The following is a 23384-nucleotide window of genomic DNA, read 5'->3' as shown; positions in this document are numbered from 1 at the left end:
CTATCCAGTCCCAGCATCATGTGTGGGGTTGTGTGACTGGTTCATTTTGCAATGCGACTGTTTTGATTTATTGCATTACTTCATTTTTTCACGTTACGTTATCGCAGGGAACTGACTGTTTTAGACAAAAAGTGCTGTTCTTTGCTGCTTGAATGTCTATATCCAAGGAAAATAATGAAAAGCAGCAAACGGATGAAGCTAGTACCTAAAATTTTGCAAACTTGCACAGAGGAAAGTGGCGTATGGAATTGTCAATCCATGATTTGGATGTAAATCTTGTGTGTGAAAGCAGTTTCTTTTGACAGTGTGCTGCTTGTTAAGCCTATTTCACATGCTGGAAAAGTTCTGTTTAAGTGATGTTTACTTTCAACAGGACTTTCAAATATTCTAAAATTTCAATAGATTCAATGATCATCATTATTATGATGATGAAGATGATGATTATTATTATTATGGATCTGAAACAATTGTGACAAATATGCAAAAAATAGAGGAACTCAAGAGGGCCAAATACTTTTTTACAGCAGTCTATGGCTCTGTAGCTAAGTGTGGAATAAGCACTTATTCTTTTACTAAAGGCACAGTGTCATAGACACTTATGGCTTTTCCTTATTCAGAATGGTAATGGCTATGGTTATTCATATTCAGAGTTTGTAACTGACTGCCACAGAATATTTTGAATAAAAGGAGAGATAGGTGAACAGTAAGTTACCATTCACTATTGTATGTGATTAGTCCCCTAAAAGTTCTTTAGTTTTTTTTTTTTTTACATCAATCAGGTCCTTCACATGACCCTTCCCCAGCTGAACTGAGAATAAAGAAAGGAGCACTGGCTGATATATAGACACCGAAAGAATCAAGGGGAGGAGCAACAGTGTGAAGTGGAAAAACATTGAATTATGAGGCTCTGTGGAATATTGCCGCGCTGTCTGGTCTCTATGAAAGGAACTCTGTTCTCATGGTGAACACATCTGCACTCGATTGCTTCGCCCTGACAATATAGTGTTGCGCATACCTACTAAAACAGCTTCTTAGTTTTCAGTTTTCTGCGCAGAGAAAGGTAAAAAAGCGCAACCGCGGTGTTTGTTGCCGTATCTGCTTTAAGGAGTTCGTGTTCTACGCAAATTCGATAAGCACACACGTCAACCTGTATTTCTGCTACCGCGACAGGATACGCAGTTGATAGCAGAGTCAACGCTGCGTTGCGTATGGCCCACTCGGAGAAACAGTACATCGTTTCACTCGTGTTTAAGTTGTTAATAAGTGCCGAGGTTGTTCAGAAAGTAGTTCGCCGATACACGGTGCCTGTGTTAGCCGAGCGAACAGTTTATCAGAAGAAACAGAGCTGTTACTCCGCTAGCAGGCAATATGCCTTCACTGAAGCCTGTGCTGACTGATCTAACGTTAGCTGGCTAGCAGTCGGGCTAGCTAACAGGCTATCGGGAACTTGTTGGCGCCGAGAAGAATGGGACTCTATTTATAGTCCAACTGAGCTGCGTGTCTCTTAACGCACATAAAGCCCAAATGACTCGGAGTACATGAACTGTTCTTTTACCAAGGTAACGGTTTTGTAACTGCTAATTTGCGAGATAGCGGACAGTTAGCTAGCTGGGTTAACTAACTAGCTGGCTTCACTAGCAGCAGCAGCCCCCCCAACCTGTCTGACACTACCTTGAACTCCAGATAAAGTCAGCCATGCAGGGTTTCACGTTTTAGATACGCTGAAAGCCCCTTCAGTTCTGTTCTCCACTCGGACACCTTGTTCACAATCTTCAGTTGAGCGACCGAGTTGCACTGTCCGTTTTAATAGAGGGTTAAGAAGACAAATGTCGTAATTTTATGAACTAACGTGACTTCCTAACTGGAGCGCTTGTCACTCGGACTTTAATCATGCAATAGTTGTGAGGGAGCTCGCTGCGGCTTCCCGTGTCAATGCTGCATTTCCTGGATGAAGATGCGGATGACCTGGCTGATTACAGTAATAAACAGAAGAATAATGAAACTCCTCGTCGCCCTCGCCCTCATCGCATACATCGCCTGTGAGTAGACCGCGCTTACACTCCTTGGCTGCACACCAGGGCTCATGAACTAAACCTAAATCTTTTCTGCTTCTCTGTCTCTCGAAAGTTTATAAAAGTTTGAACTTCTTGACTTTGTGCATCAACGGATTGTCCTACACCTTCAGAGGAACTTTGCAGAGATGATGAATGTTTTCCATCTGAACTGTCTTGTTTATTACAGAGGACCTTTGCAAGCAGTTATATAATATGATACAAATAAATATACAGTAATGCTGCAGTTAGAAGAAAAAGAGAAAAAAAAACGAAAATATTGTAACTTTTCCCCTGGAAAGCTATGAATAATAATAAGACTAGGTTTTTACTAGCTCTAGTCTAATGAAGTCTAACTAATGAAGTCCGTTTGTCCTGCCTTGATAAACTTCTTGAAACATCTAGTTAGTTGTAGTACTTTCCTCTAATTTCTTTTGTCTCATTTCATTACAAAATACAAAACTACAGTATTTGGTTGTTCAGTGTGGAGACTAAAGCCTTAAAGGGGAATTCTACAGAATTTTCTAAACTCCTGTGTCGTTCTGTCATGGAGATGTAAACACAGCCGTTTGGAGTGGCTTGATGTGAAGTAGGTAATTCTAGGCAGGGGTCTCAAGGTCTACATCACGTATAGCTATTTTGTTTACTTTCCAAAACCTCCAGTGAATGTACATGAGACTATAGCGTTTTTACATGTAATGTTGATGTGATAAATTATTGATATGATAGATGAATGAGAAAATAGTAGTAAATGAGAAGAAAAATGATTTAGTACTGTTTTGTCTTAGAACATCCTGCGTATAGCCTTCCACCATGAATTTATTTTTAAAAATATATGTTTTAAACCAAAAGTTTATTGCAAAACTATCATAAATAATGTCTCAGACATGTGCCATCATATTTAGAACCATTTTATGTAATAGCTTTCTATGAGGGAACTTCTAGACCAGTCCATCTTAATGATTTAACTATGCAGAAACTTTGAAAAATCAGTGGAATTCCCCAGTAATATCTATAGGTGTATTTATGTAGGAAAGTTGTGCATGTAAACTCACTGGACAAACGATTCTGAATCTCTCTCTCTCTCTCTCTCTCTCTCTCTCTCTCTCTCTCTCTCTCTCTCTCTCTCTCTCTCACACTTTCTCTCGCTTTCCTACAGCCTCAGAAAAAAATTTGTGGAGATGATGAATGTCTTCCATCTAAAGTGTCCTGTTTATGACTAAATTATATTAAAGTAGATAGAAGTAGTTACACTACCTTTTTAGTCACATTTTCAATGCATGAGACAAAAGGCAGTGCAGGGGTGTCACTTTGATTGAGGCAATGGCTTAAGTGTAATATTTTACTTTGTATTATTTATATTAAAGGCCATTTGCAAGCAAGTCAAAGACCTTTGATAATATGACATTAAACTTTGATTGCATATAATCTAATACATAGTACTAATAAAAGTACACTGAAGCTATAGTTTAAAAAGCATATTTTTCTCTCCTACAAACCTTCTTTGAGCTGGTAAGACTAGTTTTGAATTTGACTAGGAGATGAGTTCAACTCTAGTCTAGGTAAATCCTCTTTCTTCTGTTTGTCTTGCTTTGGTAAACATCTTGAAACATCTAGTTAGTTGGGAATTGGACTTGGACTTGGACTGTCTGTATGATAAACCCCATGAAAATATTGCGTAGTGATAGTGTTTTTTTTCCCTCCACTTTAACTTGACCTCGTCTGACAGCTTACAGAATACACAATTACAACATACGAAACTACAGTATTTGGTTGTTTAGTTTAGGACTAAAGCCTTTAAAGGGCAATTCCACAGATTTTCCAGAACTTCTGTATAGGTAAATAGTTGAGATGTAAACACAGTCATTCAGAGTGGTTTGAGGTGAAATTGTTTATTATTTTGAAATTTGCTGACTCACATTTCTTTACAGAGATGATAGGAACCAGGGGTCTCTCCACCATGAATGTATTTTTCAAAATGTTTTAAAAATACAGTAATTCAACTGCTTGGCACACAGTCATCTAAAACAATGAATGTGTTTACATGCACTTATTAATCTGGTAACTGTAGAAATTAAAATTTTGCCAGTAATTAGTTTATTGTAGTGTTTCTGGAACTGCTCCTCATGGCCTCCTGGATGGTCCACATTTTCTTTTCATCTCTGTATTCTGAGTTGAACTGTAGCAAAAATGTCAACTGTCTGGCGGGCCCTGAAGACTGCTTTGGGAAATGTTAACGTGCACTTGAGTAGTGATATACTAGGTAAGGTCTACATGTATGCTTTGCAGCCACCAGTAAACTCACAGAAGAAGGATGTGATGTAAAATTCAAACTTGCCGTCTTTAACAGCAAGCAAGATTTTCCAGCACAGCTGTATACTCTGCGTATAAGTGCAGAGTAGGAGAAACAACATAAATTGGAGTGCTCAATGCCCAAAAAGCCCAATTACTGACATAAAATCTAGATTCTGAGCTCTGTATTGGATTTCTTGAAGTCTGATAACATCCTTAATCTGATTCAGGAATTTAGAGTATGCGATTTACATGATTGCTTGAATAATTAGATAATTGCTGAAATCTGATAATGATTGTATTATTGATATGCATGAAAACACACCTGTCTTATGCATCAGGAATGTGTACATTTCATGTAACTGCCTTCTGGGAGGGAGATGTTACAAACCTTAAACACTGCTTCTGTGAACAATTCTGTTTCTTTAGAGTGAAACATTTCACATCAACCCAATTGGAATGATGGAATTAGTGGAATTCTCATTAACATCTGTGTGTGTGCATTGGCCTGTGTGTGTATGTGTATATACAGAAGGATAGCACCACTCTCTATTCACTGTTCACTATATAGCATTTGCTGAAACAAATGATGAGCACTGAGTCATATACAAGAGTTGTCAAAGAATTTTCACGGTTTTGTTATGCGCTCTTCTCAGAAATCTTTCAGCATATATCACTGTAGCTTGAGATCTGGCATGTTCTCATTTATCTCCAGAACATCTTAGAATGAAATGCTTATATTAAGCTCCTCTTTTTTCCTGAGGAGATTTCAGGAGGAATAGTTGATAAATTAGAGATCTGAGTTCTGAGGTCTGTTTCTTCTAAGACTAAGAAAATGTGATCTCAGAAGACATTTTCCTTTGGGAATTTTGACCGTCGAAATATAGAAGCATGCAGCCCCCTAGATGGTTTTTGCTTGAAAGCTGTTTGTACTTGTGAGTTTTCCCAGTTATGTCAACATTTGAGTAGTGTTTATAGTTACCTTAAGTGCTAAGATTATTCCGTCAGAGATATTTGTGACAGTAGGAAATCAGAGCAGTGAAAAGGAAGGTGTTTATGGTCAGCAGTTAAGTTATGAGGATAAATCACCACAGACAATGGCGAGTTTTCCTTCCAACAGTTTGCTGTGGAAGGAAAAAAAACTGAATGGAAAAAGCTTAAAATTTGAAGAAAAAAAAAGATCAAATATAGCAAAAAGAGTTTTACACTACAAGGTGGACATCGTTGGGGTGACATTGAGGTTTCAGTCCTCATTAGGTGGATCATTGCTCATTCTGCCCAGTGTCTCTGAGCTGCAGACAACACAGCCATAAAAAGATGGCAGATGACTTTAAAGATAATTCTACTTAAAGTAAAAACAGAGTTAAACATCTCCATTGTGTTCGTTTTGATGCAGGCCCTAATTGTGGTGGCTTATGTCATCTAAAGTGTCTTTGCGTAACTGTAGTGGATAGAAACATGACTTAATTCACTTTTTTTATGCCTAAATTTTGTAAATGCCAGAGATGGAGGATAATGATTAGCTATTATGCTTCATGAATGTGTTGATTTGTCCATGGGAGGACAGCCAGCTAGATGAACTCTTAACATCAAGACAATAGGGGTAGGAATCTCTAGGCACCTCGTGATTCAATTAGATTATGATTCAGAGGCTGCGATGCAATTTTAAAATGATTGTTGATGCATCTTGATGCATCTTTTTTTCTGTACAGGACTTTTAAAGCAATGTATTTGTAATAATCTATAATGAATTTACTTCCAATATCTTTCTATAATAAAACAAATGGAAGTGATGTGCCAAGTGAACTGCAAGACTCTCATTCACTGCTCTTGTTTGGAGCACATTAGACGCTGCTGCCACTCATGTGTGATAAAATGCGTTGGGTGCACTACGATGAAGAACAAGGCATGTTTTGCAACATGTTCCCTAATTTGGCAGAGAAGTAATTAGCTGCATTACTTATTTGAAGTTTTGAATTTTAGAGTGACCAGCTGCAGTGTTGATTTACCTCAGAATATTGTGAGAGAGAGAGAGAGGCAATACTGGCCATGCTTAGTGACAATGCTTGCAAACGACCGAAATTGCAAGTGTTATCTGTAGCGTCCAAATACCGGTGTGAGGGGAGTCAGATTCTGCAGGCAAGACGGAATTCAGCATAATACCTGCAAAGACAGCATCAGAAGCAAAAGATCATGTCAGCTTACAAGATGGAGTAATATTACAGGGTTTTATTATAGGAGGCTGCAAACTTTCAAGGTTTTTTTGGCATAATTGTATATTGCAGTTTTTTTAATAACATTGGCAGGGATCTACACTGCTGTCCGATTTTCATTGCTTTCATTGCTAGGTGTTCTGGGCCCGGATTGCCAATGACAGAGACACTATTCTCCCTATTACAAGTCAGTGTAACATACAATTATTTTAAAGCTGTTATTTTAAGGCACATTGTTACTAAATTTGGCCTTAAACTAGGAAGCTAATAAAACACTGTTTAAAACAGTGGTCACCAACTCTCCTCCTAGAGATATACCGTCATAAAGGTTTCACCTCCAACCCACCTGTAACACACCTAATTCAGCTAATTAAGGACTCTTGTTGGCAATAATTAGATGGATCAGGTGGAGTGATTAGGGTTGAAGCTTAAGTCTGCAGGAAGGGATCCTGGAACAGGTTGGTGACCACTGATTTAAAATGGTGAATACCACTTTTTCTAGATTTCGTTCTTAGTTTCTTGATGTGAGGCAGAGATCCATAGAGAAATTATGTTGCTATTGAACGTTGTAGAATATTTTGTTGAAAAAAAAAAAAACACCAAGACACTGTATGGAACGAGAACACTGACCTTCTTAAGCTAAGATTAAATCAGACGTTTCAGATCACCTAGCATGTGAATATTTTACCAAGCTTGCTAACTCTCACTGTTTCTAAGATTTAATCTAAGAAGTTAAATTGCCTATGCAAGAATGTTTACTCCAGAAATAATGAGAGAAATATGTCCTTATATGTTACAAGTGCATATACACGTGTTCGTCTCTGAATATGAAACTCCATAGATGTGATTCTCTGGAATGAACAGTAGAGCATCTTTTGTTAGTTTTGAGATGTCAGCATTCTGTGCTCTGAGAGATCAGAGTTTTTGGTTAGCAAATGCCTTCAGGTGCACTTTACCCCAGAGCTGTTTTGCTTTTTACATGCTTTGTGGTTTTTTTTGTCAAATGTCAGGCATTCACTGTACTGACAAGCAGTTGCTCTCCTTGGTGCTGAATGTAATTTTTGGATCACAGCGGTTTTCTTGTGTTTGGTCAGATTCCAGGAATGACTACAACAGCATTTACTGTGTAATAGCCTCTTAGGCACTTGGAACAGTCAGCTAATGTGTGTCCTCTCTCTTTAGCACTATATTGCCTGCGTTTGTGTTCTCATTTAAGATAATGACAGGCTGATGAGTGGCCTGGCTGAGACTTCACAGAGGAAGGGATAGCTTGTGTCAATAACCCTGAATAATTTGTGCAAGGATTAGAATCAATCCAGCTAGTGGCTGTCGTAACATTACCAGAAGAGAAGAGGGAGCAGTAGGAAGAATAGGCATGAGAAATCAACTTTGAAATGACGTTGACTTACACATGGGTGAATATTTTATTTTGTTCTGCAAGGGCTGCTGTTTAAGATGGCCAGAAGAGTCTTTTTTATTCATTAAAACTTCAATTTCTCTCTCAGTATGTTTTTTTTGCAGTCGCTCTTATTCAGTGGGGCCTAATTATGTTCAGTACCGTATTAGGAATTTTGCTTCCACTCTCATTTTCACTAGAGTGGAGATTTCTATGCTGGTCTCCTGTGTCCAGGGTGTGAACTTTTTGGCAGGCCACTGAGTTTTTGCATCATTGAATGAGAACCAGCTGAGAGAATGGGGATTTGACTAGGCCAGTGACAGAGGGACCTTACATCGCAGTGGAGGATGGCTGATGCCATTGAACATTTAGATAGCCGGATGGGCGATAAATAAAAAAAAATCTTATTTTTATCTGATAAAAAATAAAATAACACTTGAAACGCAGAATTCCTGAATGAACGATTACTCAATTTCTGTCAAGCTATCTAACTATTAAAACAGCAAAAATACAATGTTTTTAGATTAAAAACACTAAGGAAAAGTCATGGATAATTCCTTTATTCCAAGCACATTACATTGTAACTTATATGGTTATCTTAACCAGTAACATGCTGTTTATAGATGGAATTCTAATTAGTTGATGAAACAGGAAAAATACATTGGGTTATGGGATTTCAGAACATGACCGGTATTTAAGTGATCAACACATTAAAAATAATAACTTGTGATACGGCATCCATCCGTAACCCGGAGTCCAAGAGAGCACAATTGGCCTCGCTTTCTCTGGGTGGGTAGAATGGCCCCCCTTCTCCTCCCATCACTCAGCGCAATGCTAGTCAGTGCAGGTGTCTGTTAGCTGACGTAACAGATCTGGCGGTTCGCGCTTTCCTCCAAGCGCGTTCGGCTGTCCCGTGATGTTGCGTGAGCGGCAGTTCAAAAGGAAGTGGTGGCTGGTTTCCCAGGTCTTGGAGGAAGCCTGTGCTAGCCTTCACCCTCTTAGTGTTGGTAGCATCGTGTGATTGGGGGAGTCCTAAGTAGCGGCCGGAATTGGAGACGACTAAATTGGGGAGAAAATTGGGTACTAAATGACTAGAAGTTCCAACAATGTGACATTACATTAGCTTGGTGTACTGAAGCACGGACAAGCACACGCACACATGTGGAGAGGGAGAGACACGCATACAAGTGCAGAAACTGTACACTGTTGGCATGTTGATAATGGTAACACTAGATTTCATTCTCCTGTTAGCTTCAGCCAGCTTTTTGAATCTGCATGTTTATGCTTAAAATGATTATGCAATTGTCAAAAATGATTATTAAAATGTAATTGATCTTAATGTATTTTTAATCTTGAATAAAGCATTTAAATTGCTTTATCAAAGAAAACACCAAGCTAGAAAAAGTGGAAAATTTAAATGTAAACAGGAAACAGTGCATCTCCTCTTTGCAGGTACATATTGTTGCCTACTGCGTTTACTCATGACTAAACAGAAATGCTTGTTTGATGTGGAACGTAACCCACTCTGCTCCACTGTAATGCCACTCTATGAAAGGTAACTTATGTAGCATAGCTAGCTAATGCAGGTCATTTAAAATCACATACATTTCAGTGATTTAACTGTTAGGGTCCTTCACACTCATTTATTCTAACAACTACCTATTTCTAAGTAGGTAATTCTTTATGATATCAAACTTTTGCTGTATCAGCAAAAAAGGTTTCAGTATGTGTGTATGTACGTATATATCTTTTATACATACAGGTTTGAGTATTTCTGTAACTGCTGATCCTCTAGGATTTTCGCTCACAGCAATCTCTAGAGTTTACACCGTATGGTGCACTAAAGAAAAAACATCCAGTGAGCACAAGTTCTGTCGACGAGAGATGAGCGAGGTCAGCGAAGAATGGCTAGACTGGTTTGAGCCAACAGATAACCACTCTGTACAACTGCAGCAACAACATCTCAGAATGCACAGCACATCAAAACTTGAGGTGGATGGGCTACAACATCAGAAGACCATGTTCCACTTCTGTTAGCCAAGGCTGTAGTGACCACAGGCTCACCAAAACTGCAGTTGACGAGAAAACGTAGAAGTTCTGAACCTACCACACAGATGGTAGGTTCAGAATTTCGCACCAGTAGAATGAATCCATGGACCCAACCTGCATTATGTCAACAGTCCAGGCTATTGAAGGTGGTGTAAAGGTGTGGGCAAGGTTTTCTTGGCACACTTTGGTCCTGTTAATATGATGATAACAAAAACTTGATGAAAAGTTCAGTGTTTTTCGGGCGTTGGTAATTTATCATTGTAACTCAGCCCTAAAACAAAGTATCAGAGTGGATTATATTTGGGTCAGGAATGGACATTATGATGAATGACTGCCCCAGTTGCTGTCAGGCCCCTGAAGCATGGCTATCTCACATGGTACGATGTATTTCAAGTGACCCTGTCAAGACATTGTGCTGTTCTCACCTTTCTTAAAACCCTAGCCTAAATGCCTTAAATAAGAGGGGGGTGTGACCCATCAAAATATTAGTTATAAAACTGATTGTTCTGGTTCTGAAAGCTGACTGATTGAACCACATTTAAAGCTCTTGTAAAATACTCGGTGTATGCGCATTTATAACACCACATATGAACTAAATTCTTTATTAATGCACTGAAATATTACAAAATATTGCTTGTGTTGAATGTAGTTTTGATAGGTGGTGCTAGACATCAATGTGTATAGGTAACTAGACAGCTTTGACCCCGTTTTTTTTTTAATCCTGGGATGAGGGCAGGTGTGCAGTACATTTTGTTGATTTTTTTTGCTCAGGCACACTGGTTGACCTGTAACTACCTGACTGTTTGAGCAGCGAAGTAGACAAAGTGAGCAGGAATCTGGTCCCCTCACTTGGTTTAAACCAAATTAATTATTATATCTTCTTGATTATATGACAGCAAAACTAGACCGGAATATATATTCATGGACTACAGAAAGATCAACCACACTGTCCATAAACCACATTTCACAGCAGATACTACATTTATGTAATTTTTCATATGGTATATTGTTGCTTTTTTTCATAAAAGCAGTAAGCTCCTTGATGTAGCACCGTGTTTACTGTCAACATTGGTCAGCTTTATTAAATTGAAAAAATGTAAATGTAGCCTTAATATATTTCACCCTCATTACTAGCCCAGGTTAAAACAGACATGAATGCCATGACGTATGCTAGCTTTGCGTTCAGAATGCACGTTTACAGTTTGGCTCAGTGTACCTCAGTAGTTCTCAAAAGCCATGTGGTACATAATTGTAGCTGTGCTACTGCTGAACTTTCCACACTGCAGTGTTTTTAGCGTCCTTGTTTTTACTTTAATTGAAATTAACTCAATAAACCCTTTTAACCAACAGCATTGATCAGATAATTGTTTGTTCTTTAGTTAAGACCTTACATGGCCAGGGCATGAAGTTTTATTATACACTTCCATAACCTAAGAATAGCTCAACCAGTTAGCATTGAAGTCTTTGTAGTCACTGAATAATAAGCTTCAGTATGTCATAAGGCTGGGATTTTAAGAGGTTGATCATTTACATTCTTAGTTTTTAGAACATAGTTTGAGGTTAAGTTCTTTAAAAGTCAGTCTTTGTATTGGACAAGATGAATGTTGAGACTATGAGTCTCATCAAGACAAATTCTCTGCATGGTTTGCATTCTGTTGCATCGCTCAGCTATTTACTACTGTAACTATTTGTCATCCTTATGTCAAAAATGCTTCTTATTAGCCAGCTGTCAAATAAAAAAAAATGAATAAAACCAAAATTCTGTACTATGCTCCCTGCATTTATTTACATTTGTTTCATGTAAGGGAGTGCTGGCTGTGTAGGAGGGAGTTTGTCTTGAGTTGCAGTGACGTTTGCCATAAATCATCCAGATAGCAGGAATGTGTACGGCCAGATGAAGGGCTGCTTTGGTGTAAAGGCACAGGCTGGGGGCCAGAGGCTTTGCATAATTACAGATCTGTATTCAAAAAAATGGATTTGAAAGGAAACAGTTAAGAAACTGAAGTGAAGACTGTTTTAATTTCAGGGTATATGCATCCATCACAGGTGACCCATGAAAGATTTAGGCTGCATTTCATTTTACTTGGAATTCAGGCTAGAATGAAATGCACAGTGTTTGCAAATGCAATTTTTAAAATTTATTTGCTGAGTTTAACATGAGAGTAATAAATCACATAAAATAAAATGTACTGTAACTTATGCAAAGGCCACATTATGCTTTATTTTCCCTCAGTATGTTGATTCACTAAATAAGTAATAATTGCACCTTAAAATGTGTAGAAGTTTGTTCTCTGTATAGGATAAGTGACATAACAGGGCTGAACAGACTGTTTTGATTGCATTTGTTTTGGAAAAAAAAACTATTTAATGATACACAATAATGTACTCTTACCTGTGCCATCAGTTTAACTGCTATTTGACTATTCTCAGATATGTCTATTCTAAGTTTTTAAAAGGCATTTATTTTTGGAGTAAATTGAATGCATGCGAAACATTACAGTCAAGCTGTGCAAACAAGGTGTCACTGCAAGCTGTACAAACAGAATGAAACATGAACAGTCTATTTACAGGCTTATCTGTCTATGTGAGATGCAGCGAACGAAATGTAAATTCCACAAGAAAAGCAAAAGTTGGATTTTCAAGAAGTTTCTAGAAGTTGTCATTTTTACTTTCAGTTCAGTTTAATACTTTTTGCTGTAATTCTGTTGTTTTCCATTCAGTGTAATAAAACGTCTTATCATTATATACTGTAATTTGATTGCCCGACTCTGCCATCCATGTTTTTCTGTAAAAATAAAACATGTGTAAATAACTAGGTTGAGCTGGCAAAATGCTTCATAACATAAGACATACCCACCTGTAGTTTATGTTTTCAGTACAAGTCAATATAAGGCGTTCTCTTTTTGATCACATGGAATTTATTCATCATGGATGAATGACTGCAAACAGAACATATTCTCTTTTTTTAATTTATTTTTGGTGGTTGCAATGGTGCATTGTTATACAGTACAGAGAAATCTGATATGTAATATTCATTATTTTATTTATTTATTTAAGCTGGGATTTGAAACAAGTAGGCCAGTTAAATCTTCTAGTGGGCCACACAAGCCTTTGTGATCGGTAGTGTGGGTCATGAGGTGGGAAGCCCTGAATTTGACAGTTGGCTTGTTAGTTATTTCTAGCCTGGCTCGATGTTGTTGTCTCATTAGTTTATGCTTGAGAGAGCAAACTACAGTCTAGAGGTTTTTTAATGTACCATTAGAAATAATGCTAGTAAATAAGACCATATTGAATAGCAACAACAGGGAAGACCATAGGAGACCCATAGTTGAAGAGTTGAAGACTGATTGAAGAGAGAGAGAGAGAGAGAGAGAGAGTGTGTGTGTGTGTGAAAGTGTGAATGAGAGAACTCTACCACACACCTAAGCACTAACATGCCACCGAAGTGTGCACAACCATGGTTACTTGTCTTTATTGACCGCTTCTAACTGGTCAAATTCAAATCAGAAACACTTTTTTGTTTTTCAGGGCCAAAGATTTGAATTTTTTTGATCACCCTCCTAATGTGAGCCTGACTAAATGTGCATTTGACCTGCTGAAGGCAAAAGTGAGCAAAACAATCCTAAATCAGGAACATGAAATTACAGGCATTCCAGGTCTGGCAGAGCATTTCCAGGGAAGAAATGTGGTGGTTGATGTACAAAGTGTACGAAACAGACATTTACCATTATATTAACATTTTAAATTACTCTTGCTCCAGTGGCATGGCTTTGAATTTTGCTGTTGTCAGAAGAAATCCTTGTATCTCAATTTTGTCGGTTTTGAGTTTTTGACATCATTTGAAAATACCTGTTACCCTTTACATTATATGTAAATTTTATGAAGAATGGACTGAAGGAAATGACCCAAAGTGACTTGGAAGAAATTCTGGTTCCACTGACATTGTTAAAAGTAATGTATGTTTTTTTTTTTTTTTTTTTTTCCTCCCCTTTTCCTTCAAAGTTACCATTTTGGACATATGAGGTTTTGTTCCGACTACAGCGATATACAGGTTATATCCAATGAGCCTTAGCGCATAGCCGTATGCCCTGCAGAAGGAGAACATGGGAAACTTGTGCTCGCTTTTGACCTGGATTTTATACTACTTATCTCAGTTTCGTGGGCATTATATTTAAGACCTGAAGTCATAAGTGGTACGTGAGAGCTGGGGAATGAGAGCTAATTTATGTTTGTCTTTTTGCAGTTATTCTGAATTGCAGGTAAATCTAAAGATGGCACAATATCACATTTCCTTTCCTGAAACTGATATCGATACAGATGTCGATACTGAAACATTGAGTGTTGGTTGATAGTGATACTAATCCAATTTTTATACCTTAGAAGATATTGAGATTTAAAATGAGCTTTTTAATTTTTTTTTATTAAAGCTCTTTACTTAAGATGATCATTGTAAAGTAGGCCACCATGCTCAGGCTGCTCAAAAACTTTGCTACCCCACACGAAGAAATAAATAGATAACATCACTTTGTTATAGATTTGGATCAGATTATTTCTTTTTTTTCCTGCAATCCAATTCAGCATTTTCTGCTGATGTCAATACCCATCTATTCCGATATGCCATTTCCAGCCCCATTATTTTCATTATCTTTTTAATCGCTATTTGTACCATTGTAATGTTTCCTCTGGTATTTTGAACATGTGTGTTGATTTTCCATATTCATTAAATGTGACTGACTTTCTGAGCCACTTTCTGAAACACTTAACAGTGTATATGCATAGCTTTAGACATATTCAACTTGTGGGTACTAGGCTGTCAGTAATCAAGCTTATTTTTTTTTAATCATTCATACGTGACAGTCATTTATGGAGACTGCTTAAAACACCTGCATATTTACAGCTTTAATTGGCCATCATACGCTTGGTTGTTAAATTCTGACCATTACTGCTCACCCAAAATAAAGAAGACTTGTTGTTTGTGTTGTTTGCATGTGTATATGTTTGTGTGATTGTACTGCATCGTTTACTTTATATACTTTCTTGTTTTATTCCCTCTTTTGTTTTTCAGCTGTCTGGGGAACCTACAATATGAGGTAAAGATGCTCTTTTTCTGTTCTTGCAGATAATTTGCCAATTTAATCTACCTTTTTTAGTCCTCTACTCTTTTTCATTCTTTATTAACGATCCGATGCAACGACTTCATTAGTGTCATGCCTTTCTATTGTGTACATTCAAAAAAATTTTGGGGCCTGCCTATAATGCTGTTCTGTGCAAAGCAACGTGGTGTTTCAGACATAGAAATGAGCAAAAGTAAGTCTTGGATAAATGAGTACTTCCTACACTGGATGAAGAGGTACAAATAAAATAAAATGTGATTTAATACGATCAACTAGAACCAAATTATACAAGCATACAGTAACGGATGTGTGAGGGCACTCGACTTGTGACTTGTCAATTAACCATTCTGGGTGTCAGTGTTCAAATATTAAAATCACTATCCTAATATTTGTTATGCTGCGTTGTAAAAAGTCATGGAGAAAATGTACAGACCGACATGACAGTGAAGTGGTGTTGTGTGGAGTGACAGTGTTACTCATATTTGTAGTTAGGAAAGTGTAACCTTATATTTTTCTATCAAAAGTCACTTGACATGTTGCCCATGCAGAGCTTTTCATTGAAAAAGGGAGAGGCACTGTGACTATGCTTATGACTATGGGGATCATTACATGACAAAGGACCTGTTCTCTGCAGCCCCCCACACAAGATGCAAATGAGATTAACACTTAGGCCTGGGAAACAGACGTTACAAATTTAATAAAAGCAAATAAAGTGAAATGACATTTAACAGTCTGAAGCACAAAGAAATCTCCTTTGCAAGGTGCAGAGCAGGAGTGGAGTGGATCTTTATGAACAATGTTCTGAAGCTGAGACGTTTTTAACTCAATGTGGTGGCACTAAAAAAAACGTTCCACATATTGTTTTAGGATAAAATGCTTATTGGTCATCTTCTACTTGACATTTTATTAATATTGATAATTTAAATGACCTTTAATTAAACATTTTGACACCATAGTGCATAATCACATGGAGCATTTCCATCCAGTCTGGGACTACTTTTTAATTTAAACAAAGCTGTTGATAAAGTATTTAATTGAAATGTCAGTACTTGTATAACAACTAACAAATTAAAATGGCAACATTTGACAATAAATAAGTGGTGGGGTTAAATTCAAACATTGACATTTTACATATTACAATTAATTTTATTTTGGTACTGATACGCTTCCATGGCTGTAAACATGAGCATGTAGGGCAAGCAGCTTTGACAGGATGTTAGAGTACAATAGGGTGTGTTTCTTGTCAGATGTTTGTGTGTAAGAACAGATCTGTTGTCACTGATCAAACACATGGATTAGACCTGCTCGCTGTGAAGCAGTTTGGAAGCTGGGTGGGGGATCAGTAGAAAGCTAGCGTCAGATTGTCTCAGCCTGCAGCATGTGGCACTGTTGACTCTGAGATACCTGAATGTCCTTAGTAAAGTACACTGCATTTTAGTAAAACTGGCCTTGGCATCCTGGAGGGATTTTTATCTGCATGTTCGTCGATCACCAGCTGCTCCATTTATTTCCTCACAGGTCCATCCAGGAGCATGGAGAAATGAAGATTGAACAAAGAGTAGATGAGGTTAGTGAAGACAAACTGCTTCTGTTTGCTTCTTTTTTCATGTGTTTCTTTGTCTTCCATCGTGATTTTCGCTCTAGCACCTCTGTCTGTTTATTTCACACACACAATCTTTGCTTATCTTTCTGGGTTGTGGGGGGTGCTTGAGCCTATCCCAGTGGTCATTGGACGGAAGGCAGGAAAGCTCCTAAACAGGTGCCTGACATTATGGAACTACCTGAGAGAACAATATGATTAAGATTTTAATTAGCTGTGTTTCTCTTAAGTTTGCTAGTAAGCTAGAAACCAGCTGAGCAAACCTGGCCTGGGTCCAGAGAACCATAATAATAATGATGATGATGATGATGATGATGATGATGTTGATGATGTAGATGGCGATTCAGAATTTAATGTTTGAGGTGAAAACAAAGTAATTCAGAGTGGTTTAACGTGACCCCATCGGATTCCAGGGGACTATAAAATATACAGAGTGCCCTGTCACCTTTGCTCTGCGTAATGGCCACCAGGGTCAAACGTCTGGCGTAGTACAGTGATCTCGCTGTGGTTCTCGCTCAGGGCTTTTGGTTTGTCCTAATGCTGCCTTAAGCTTGCTGTGTGGCCATCTGACACACACCCAACTCAGGCCTTAAACATCTGTACACATCGTGGAGAGATACATGCAGGACATTGTAAAGCAAACAGGGTTTGTACAGAAAATCCTGGGAATGTCATGGAACATAGAAGCCTGGAAAAAATGTAAAATAAAAAGTACCAGACTTTCCCCCATGTGCTTTGTCATCTCATCACATTTAAAGCACTGCAGAGTCAAGATCACAAACCACACCAAGACCCAAGACTAATGTATCTGCACGTGGACTAGTTTCATGACATGTTGTTAATACGAATCTCCGCTCGCTAAGGTGTGACATTCAGGACGTGTGTGCTGTATGAGATGTTTTTGACATTTGAACATTGTAAAAGGCGAATTAACAAGCCGGATATGATAGGAAAAATTCACTGCTGCTGTTTTGCAACACCACTGTGACTTGCTTGCTTGCTGTGAGTCAAGCTAGGTTTGCACTTGATGCATTGCAAGTGAAATGATGCAAACGTGGCGCTTCTTACTGCTGTGTCACAGTGTGTGGTCTTGCACATCCAAATTTTTGTATCTTGGCACTTGCTGTGCACTCAGTTATTGATTTTGAAGGAAGACTTTCAGAGCAGGTTCACCTCTACAGGCGCAGGTAACTTTTATCATTTATCACAGAGGAAAGCGCTGGTTCTGCACTGCTTTGGCTAAGTGAAAATCACATGCTGTGACTACAATAAGAAATGACGAGCTAACTGCTGAGCTACTCTCACTGACCTGATTTAATACAGTCTTTGTTGTGCTCTGGGTACTCACAGACTCTCGTTATATCCCTTTCTAAATACTTTTAAAAACTGTCAAAACTTACTGACATTGCAGATTTGGACAGGACTAAAATCACTGAGAATCCTTTATAGTCTAATAAATACATTTCCTTATCACACCATGTAAATTTGATGTCTCCCATATTGAACTTGGGAAGGGTCTGGCTGCAGACATGCACTCTCAGGCAGCTGCGTCATTAATAGGCTGGCAGTACATGTCAGGCGGAGAGTGTATCTGTCTGAGAGTGCATGTCTACAGCCAGACTCTATAGATAATGACATTCACTGCCTAAATTTCACTGATGTTAAACAGTGAAAACGATGGATGTGTTTGCACCTGAAATTTTATAGAATGTTTTTAGATAATGTAAGTTTTAGGCTTTCTCTAGGAACTGTTAAATTAGTGCTGGGTGGTTACTGATAAAGTTCATCATGCTATCAGATGATATTAAGGTTTAACATTAATGAAGCTAATTAAGTCATACTTTTTGAGTTGACTTATTTTTATGGATTTTAAGTAAATAAGTTGAATGTAAACCATGAAGGACTGCATACCGTAGATCAAGTGCACAAAATCAAGTGGTCCTTATCTATCAATTATGTCACTAAAAAAATCACTTTAACAGGAGTTAGTATGTCAGGATCATAGTATACTAGTATATGTAGTCCAGCACTATGCTTAATGTTTGCCATGAAAATTTCATTTTACGTCATGGAAAAGTCATGAAAATGGAACCAGACCTTTTTTTTTTAATTTTGGGTAAGTCCTTTCATCCTGAAATTTGCATACAATTTAAAGGGTAACAAGTATTGTCAGATTATGTAAAAAGCTGAAAAAACATGAAAAATGTAGATACAAGGTTTTCTTCAATGGCGATATAAAACTCAGTTCTTTGTTTTGGGTAGGAAATAAAATTGGTGTTCCTATCACCACTGTAATGAATAAATCCAGGCAACACATTGAACCACAGATTTTTTTTTTTGTTGGAGGCATGGTTTGACTGAGTTTTTTTTTTTTCTACCCCACTGTTATGAGTTTTACACCTGTTCATAACCTTTGATTGTGTGGTTTTGAGAGCTGGTGTCTTTGTCACATACAGACAGAGAGGGGTAGATGGAGTTTGCTGCGAAGTTTTCTGTTGGTCTGCTAAATCTAATGTTTCCATTGAATATTTGGTGCCTGTGAAATGACTGTAAATAGAAATGAGCTTCACACATTAAAGCAAGTGATCACGATCTTATCTTTTGTGATCCCCTGATCTGCTCATTAGTGGCAGAGCCTCATTAGATGACTGCCTTCTCCATATCTTACTGACCTTAAGGTTCAAAGTGTTTGACATGCATGTGGAGGCTGATCTGTTGGTGTCTGAACTAGTTTTTGTAAAAAGGTTGACATTTGTATCCACAACTGCTGATGCTTGATATTTCATTAAAGCTGACCTACAACAGAAAATGTCCAGAGTCGCCAGTGAGAATGTTAATGAAGTCGAGTCTTTTTCTCAAACAATAAATGAAGGTTTGCATATTGATAAAACATTATAACTGCTTTCTTTCATCTGTTTTTCCTTTTCCATTTAATTACTTTTTCCTGAGTAGTATCTCTTTTTCAGTTGATCATGTTTCCCTTATTTCTTTTATAATGTCTGTCATTTGCTGTCTGTCACTCTTATGTTCTCTGCTTTTCTGGGTCTTAACTGACAATTGTATTATGCTTATGCCGATGAAGTTTATTTAAATGTGTCTTAGACAGAGATACATTTCCAGAATATCTGTTTACCTCACAATTTGACGAGGCCTTGTCTCTCATTGGTAATTGAAACAGTTCTGCTTCTCTGATAATATATTTTATGACCCATGTCTTGCTTTTTCTTACTCCTTTTTAACCCTCTTATCCCCCGCTGTGCATTCTTTTGTCCTGTCCAACATTTTGTTTATTAATATTTTTTCAATCTCATTACAGGCTGTGGCACCACTGAGAGAAAAGATTCGGGACCTTGAGCTTAGGTAGGTGATTGACGCATGTGTAAAGCAGTCAGAATGTATTACCATACATTTTCGCATACATTTCATGTATATTTACGTGATGATTTTCCAGTCTCTCTACTACGGAAGCATGTCAATAATAAAAATTAATATGAAAATGAAAAATGACTGTATTTCTGTTTGCATTTAAATTTCTCACTCATGTGCAATGTTGAGCACAAAATAAACATTTTATTTTAATTTGCCATTTGTTGTACTAAAATTTTCATTTATGCAAAGATGTAGAGGCTTTATGAGTAGCTTTATTTAAATTAAAATGTATTTCTAGAACATTTTTATGCCTTATGTAATAATACTTTCTGTTGCAAATGCTTTGCCGTTATGTATTGTTGCCTCCTGCACTAATTCTGTGTCAAAATGCATTCGATCAGATTGCATTTTCATTTTCACAGACTTCCCAACCTGACAGTCATCAACAGCAGAGCCTACTGTGGGCTATTTTCTAACTAATGTTGTGAACATCAGATATGGATACATTGCTGTGTGCCACTTTATCTGCTACCAAAAATGATTCAGTTGTAATTATACTGGTGCACATAGAGTTGAGTTGGCAGCAGCCGTTGTACTGTGTCAGGCTGTGTCGTATTTCAACCAAATTCAGCTAGGGTGTCTGTAATGTACTGCTTTACTTTTTTTCAAATGAATATTACAAAAAGTCACTGATATACATGTGTGACACAGTGAACTGGATTATATTAGTTAGATGATAAAAACAGCAGATGTGAGCTTTGTTTGGGAATGCATTAGCTAGAATTAACAGTGGCTTTTATCAGCTTAATTCTATGTCATGTAGAGTATTAGCAGGTGTGGTAATGACAGAGCAATGTATATTCTCTGATTCACTTGATGGCTCTGCATGGGGATTCTCATTTTCACAATATTCTGTTCCACCATAAATGGTGATGCTGTAATAATTGGCCACATTGAGCCACCGCAAGGTAACTGCTGCACTGTTTGAAGTGGACTGGAAAATTTGAAAAGGATGCTAAGTAAAGTTTTAATCCACCAGATTGATAAACCAGACAACTTTGATGAAACACCTTCTCACAGGGTCGTATATAAGGACATTAAGCATCACAAGGTGCTATGTTTCTCCACTTTACCTCATCTGCTAACAAAAGAGTAGTTATAAACTCTTCTGCCACCGTGTTTTTAGATGAAGCCTTTTTCATGGAGTGTGCTCTTGGGTAATTTGGTCGAATGTATTTTCAAAGGACACAGAATGAGCGCAGTAGGTGAGAATATGTAATTGCGAAGAGGAGAGGTTCTGTTTACTAAAGAGTAAAGATGCATATAAGATAAATTACATTTTAATAATGACTTTGACATGTTGCATAATCAGATTAAGAATGAAAATGCAATTCTGGAAATACATAAAAAAAAATTTATGTAAATGAACTATCAATAGTAGTGTATGAAATGGCAAATGAAAATTGCAGTATCAAATTCGAATCATCATTTTAACCTCATCACGTACATGAGTATGAAATTTAAATGCATTGATACAAATACATTGCCATTTTACATATTACACTTTCATTTAAATTTTGATTCTGATATGCTTCCGTGTTCATCCCTCAAAAACAAACAGCCTGTTTTTGCTACTGTACCTTTAAGGCTGACGCGCAGTAAGTCAGAGAACACAGTTCATCTATATAATTTTCAGTCATTATGTAAAAGTTATTAATTTTCATTATCTGGAAAAAGCATGTAAATGAGCTCTCATGATTGACTGGCACATTTTGGATCTGGAATTGAAAGTCTGAATTCCCTTTGCCTTTTCTAAATAAAGGAGTTTGAAGTAATATGTAAACATTGCTACAGTTTCAAAACATGCAGTGCTATGAAAAAGAACTCGTCCTTCCCAATTCTGTTGGAATGTTCTATTTTTTTTTTTTTTCACACTTGACTGTTCAGATCATCTACTACTTTTAATATTAGACAGAGATAACACAGATAATGTTGATTTGATTTATTGAAGGAAAATGCTCTTCAGCATGACCTGGCCCTGTGTGAAAAAGTAATCGCTCCCTAAATCAACCATTTAACCAAATTAACTATTGGGTTTAATTTCACTGACCACACCCAGACATGATAATTGTTAGACCCGCTGAATTTAAACATCACTTAAATAGAACCTGTCTACCTGTCTGATAGATTAGTTGGATGATCTGACACAATTGAATGTGACAAATTAGCAAAAATAGAGTAACACAGAGGTTGACGGGCAAATGCTTTTTCACAACACTATAATATTCACTATTCCATGCAGTCCTTATATAGAAATTATGCTGCAAAAAAGCTCATTTTAAATGTTTTTTTTTTCTGTAATGTAATGAGAATCAACTCATTAATTTACATCAGCCTACAGAAGTTTAAGATGTGTTTCAGCTACCAGTGATTTTGAATGTGGCACAATGCAGGGCAGCCAGTCAGAACAGAGATCTTTTATTTTGTGCCAGTCTTAAAGGCACAGTAATAAAGCAGCCTGCTCGATTCTAGAGGAATAAAAAGAGGTTGAAAAATGATTTTGTAAAAATTAATTACGACTATTTTTTGTATATGTACCACATAAAATGCTAGAAGTGCGCACCTCAAATGAATAAATAAAATACATTTAAATATACGTTATATGGCCTTTTTAACAACGTTTACGTAATACATAGCACTTCTTTAAAAAAAAAATTATGATTTTTCCATTAAGTCGGACAGTCTCCGGCAATCTTCTTTTAAAGTGTCCTAGCTTTGTCAAGTGTATGCATATGATATTCCAGTACCTTGTAGTCTGAAGCATTGAGCAACCCATCCTGATCTAGGAGAGTACTGCTGATACACCATTACATTAGTGTGAAATGTGCTTAGATGTGCAGGAATTGGATGGTAGTTCTTCAGTTTCACTGTGAACTTGGAACATAAGACACCTGGTTCATAAATAAATAAATTATACAAACAAATAAATAAATAAATAAAAACGAGCAAAGAAGAAGTGCAATGAGTTTGTTTGTACTGATGATTTCTTCACTTGGATGACTTTAGGCATGGTAAATGAGTGTGCAGTAGGCATAGCAAGGGTAGAATAAGTTGGAAAGCTGAGTGCTGCTGTGCTGTGTGGCTCAGAAAGGTCTTCGTTGTACTCACTACTTACTTTTTGATTAGCTGTGAAATCTCACACAGTGCAGTTCTCTCTCTCTCTCTTATTTCCCCACTAAGACCCCAGCAGGCTTAGCAGAGATTGCCTGACACACTATTAACAGGGCCTGAGGCATGATT

General features: G+C 37.4%; 1 protein-coding gene across 1 annotated transcript in view; it reads left to right on the top strand.

The window, feature by feature from the left end:
• The first annotated feature begins 989 nt into the window (after positions 1-989).
• uxs1 (UDP-glucuronate decarboxylase 1) overlaps positions 990-23384 on the top strand; it is a 78401-nt gene continuing 56006 nt past the window's right edge. The window contains exons 1-4 of the mRNA XM_017704673.2: positions 990-2039; positions 15067-15091; positions 16634-16682; positions 20032-20075. Of these exons, the coding sequence (XP_017560162.1) occupies positions 1949-2039; positions 15067-15091; positions 16634-16682; positions 20032-20075 (209 nt within the window). The 5' untranslated portion in view covers positions 990-1948. The remainder of the gene's footprint in view (positions 2040-15066; positions 15092-16633; positions 16683-20031; positions 20076-23384) is intronic.

Source organism: Pygocentrus nattereri, chromosome 6 (genome assembly GCF_015220715.1).
Source record: "Pygocentrus nattereri isolate fPygNat1 chromosome 6, fPygNat1.pri, whole genome shotgun sequence".
Classification (NCBI taxonomy): domain Eukaryota; kingdom Metazoa; phylum Chordata; class Actinopteri; order Characiformes; family Serrasalmidae; genus Pygocentrus; species Pygocentrus nattereri.
This window is presented reverse-complemented; position numbering and strand designations above follow the sequence as displayed.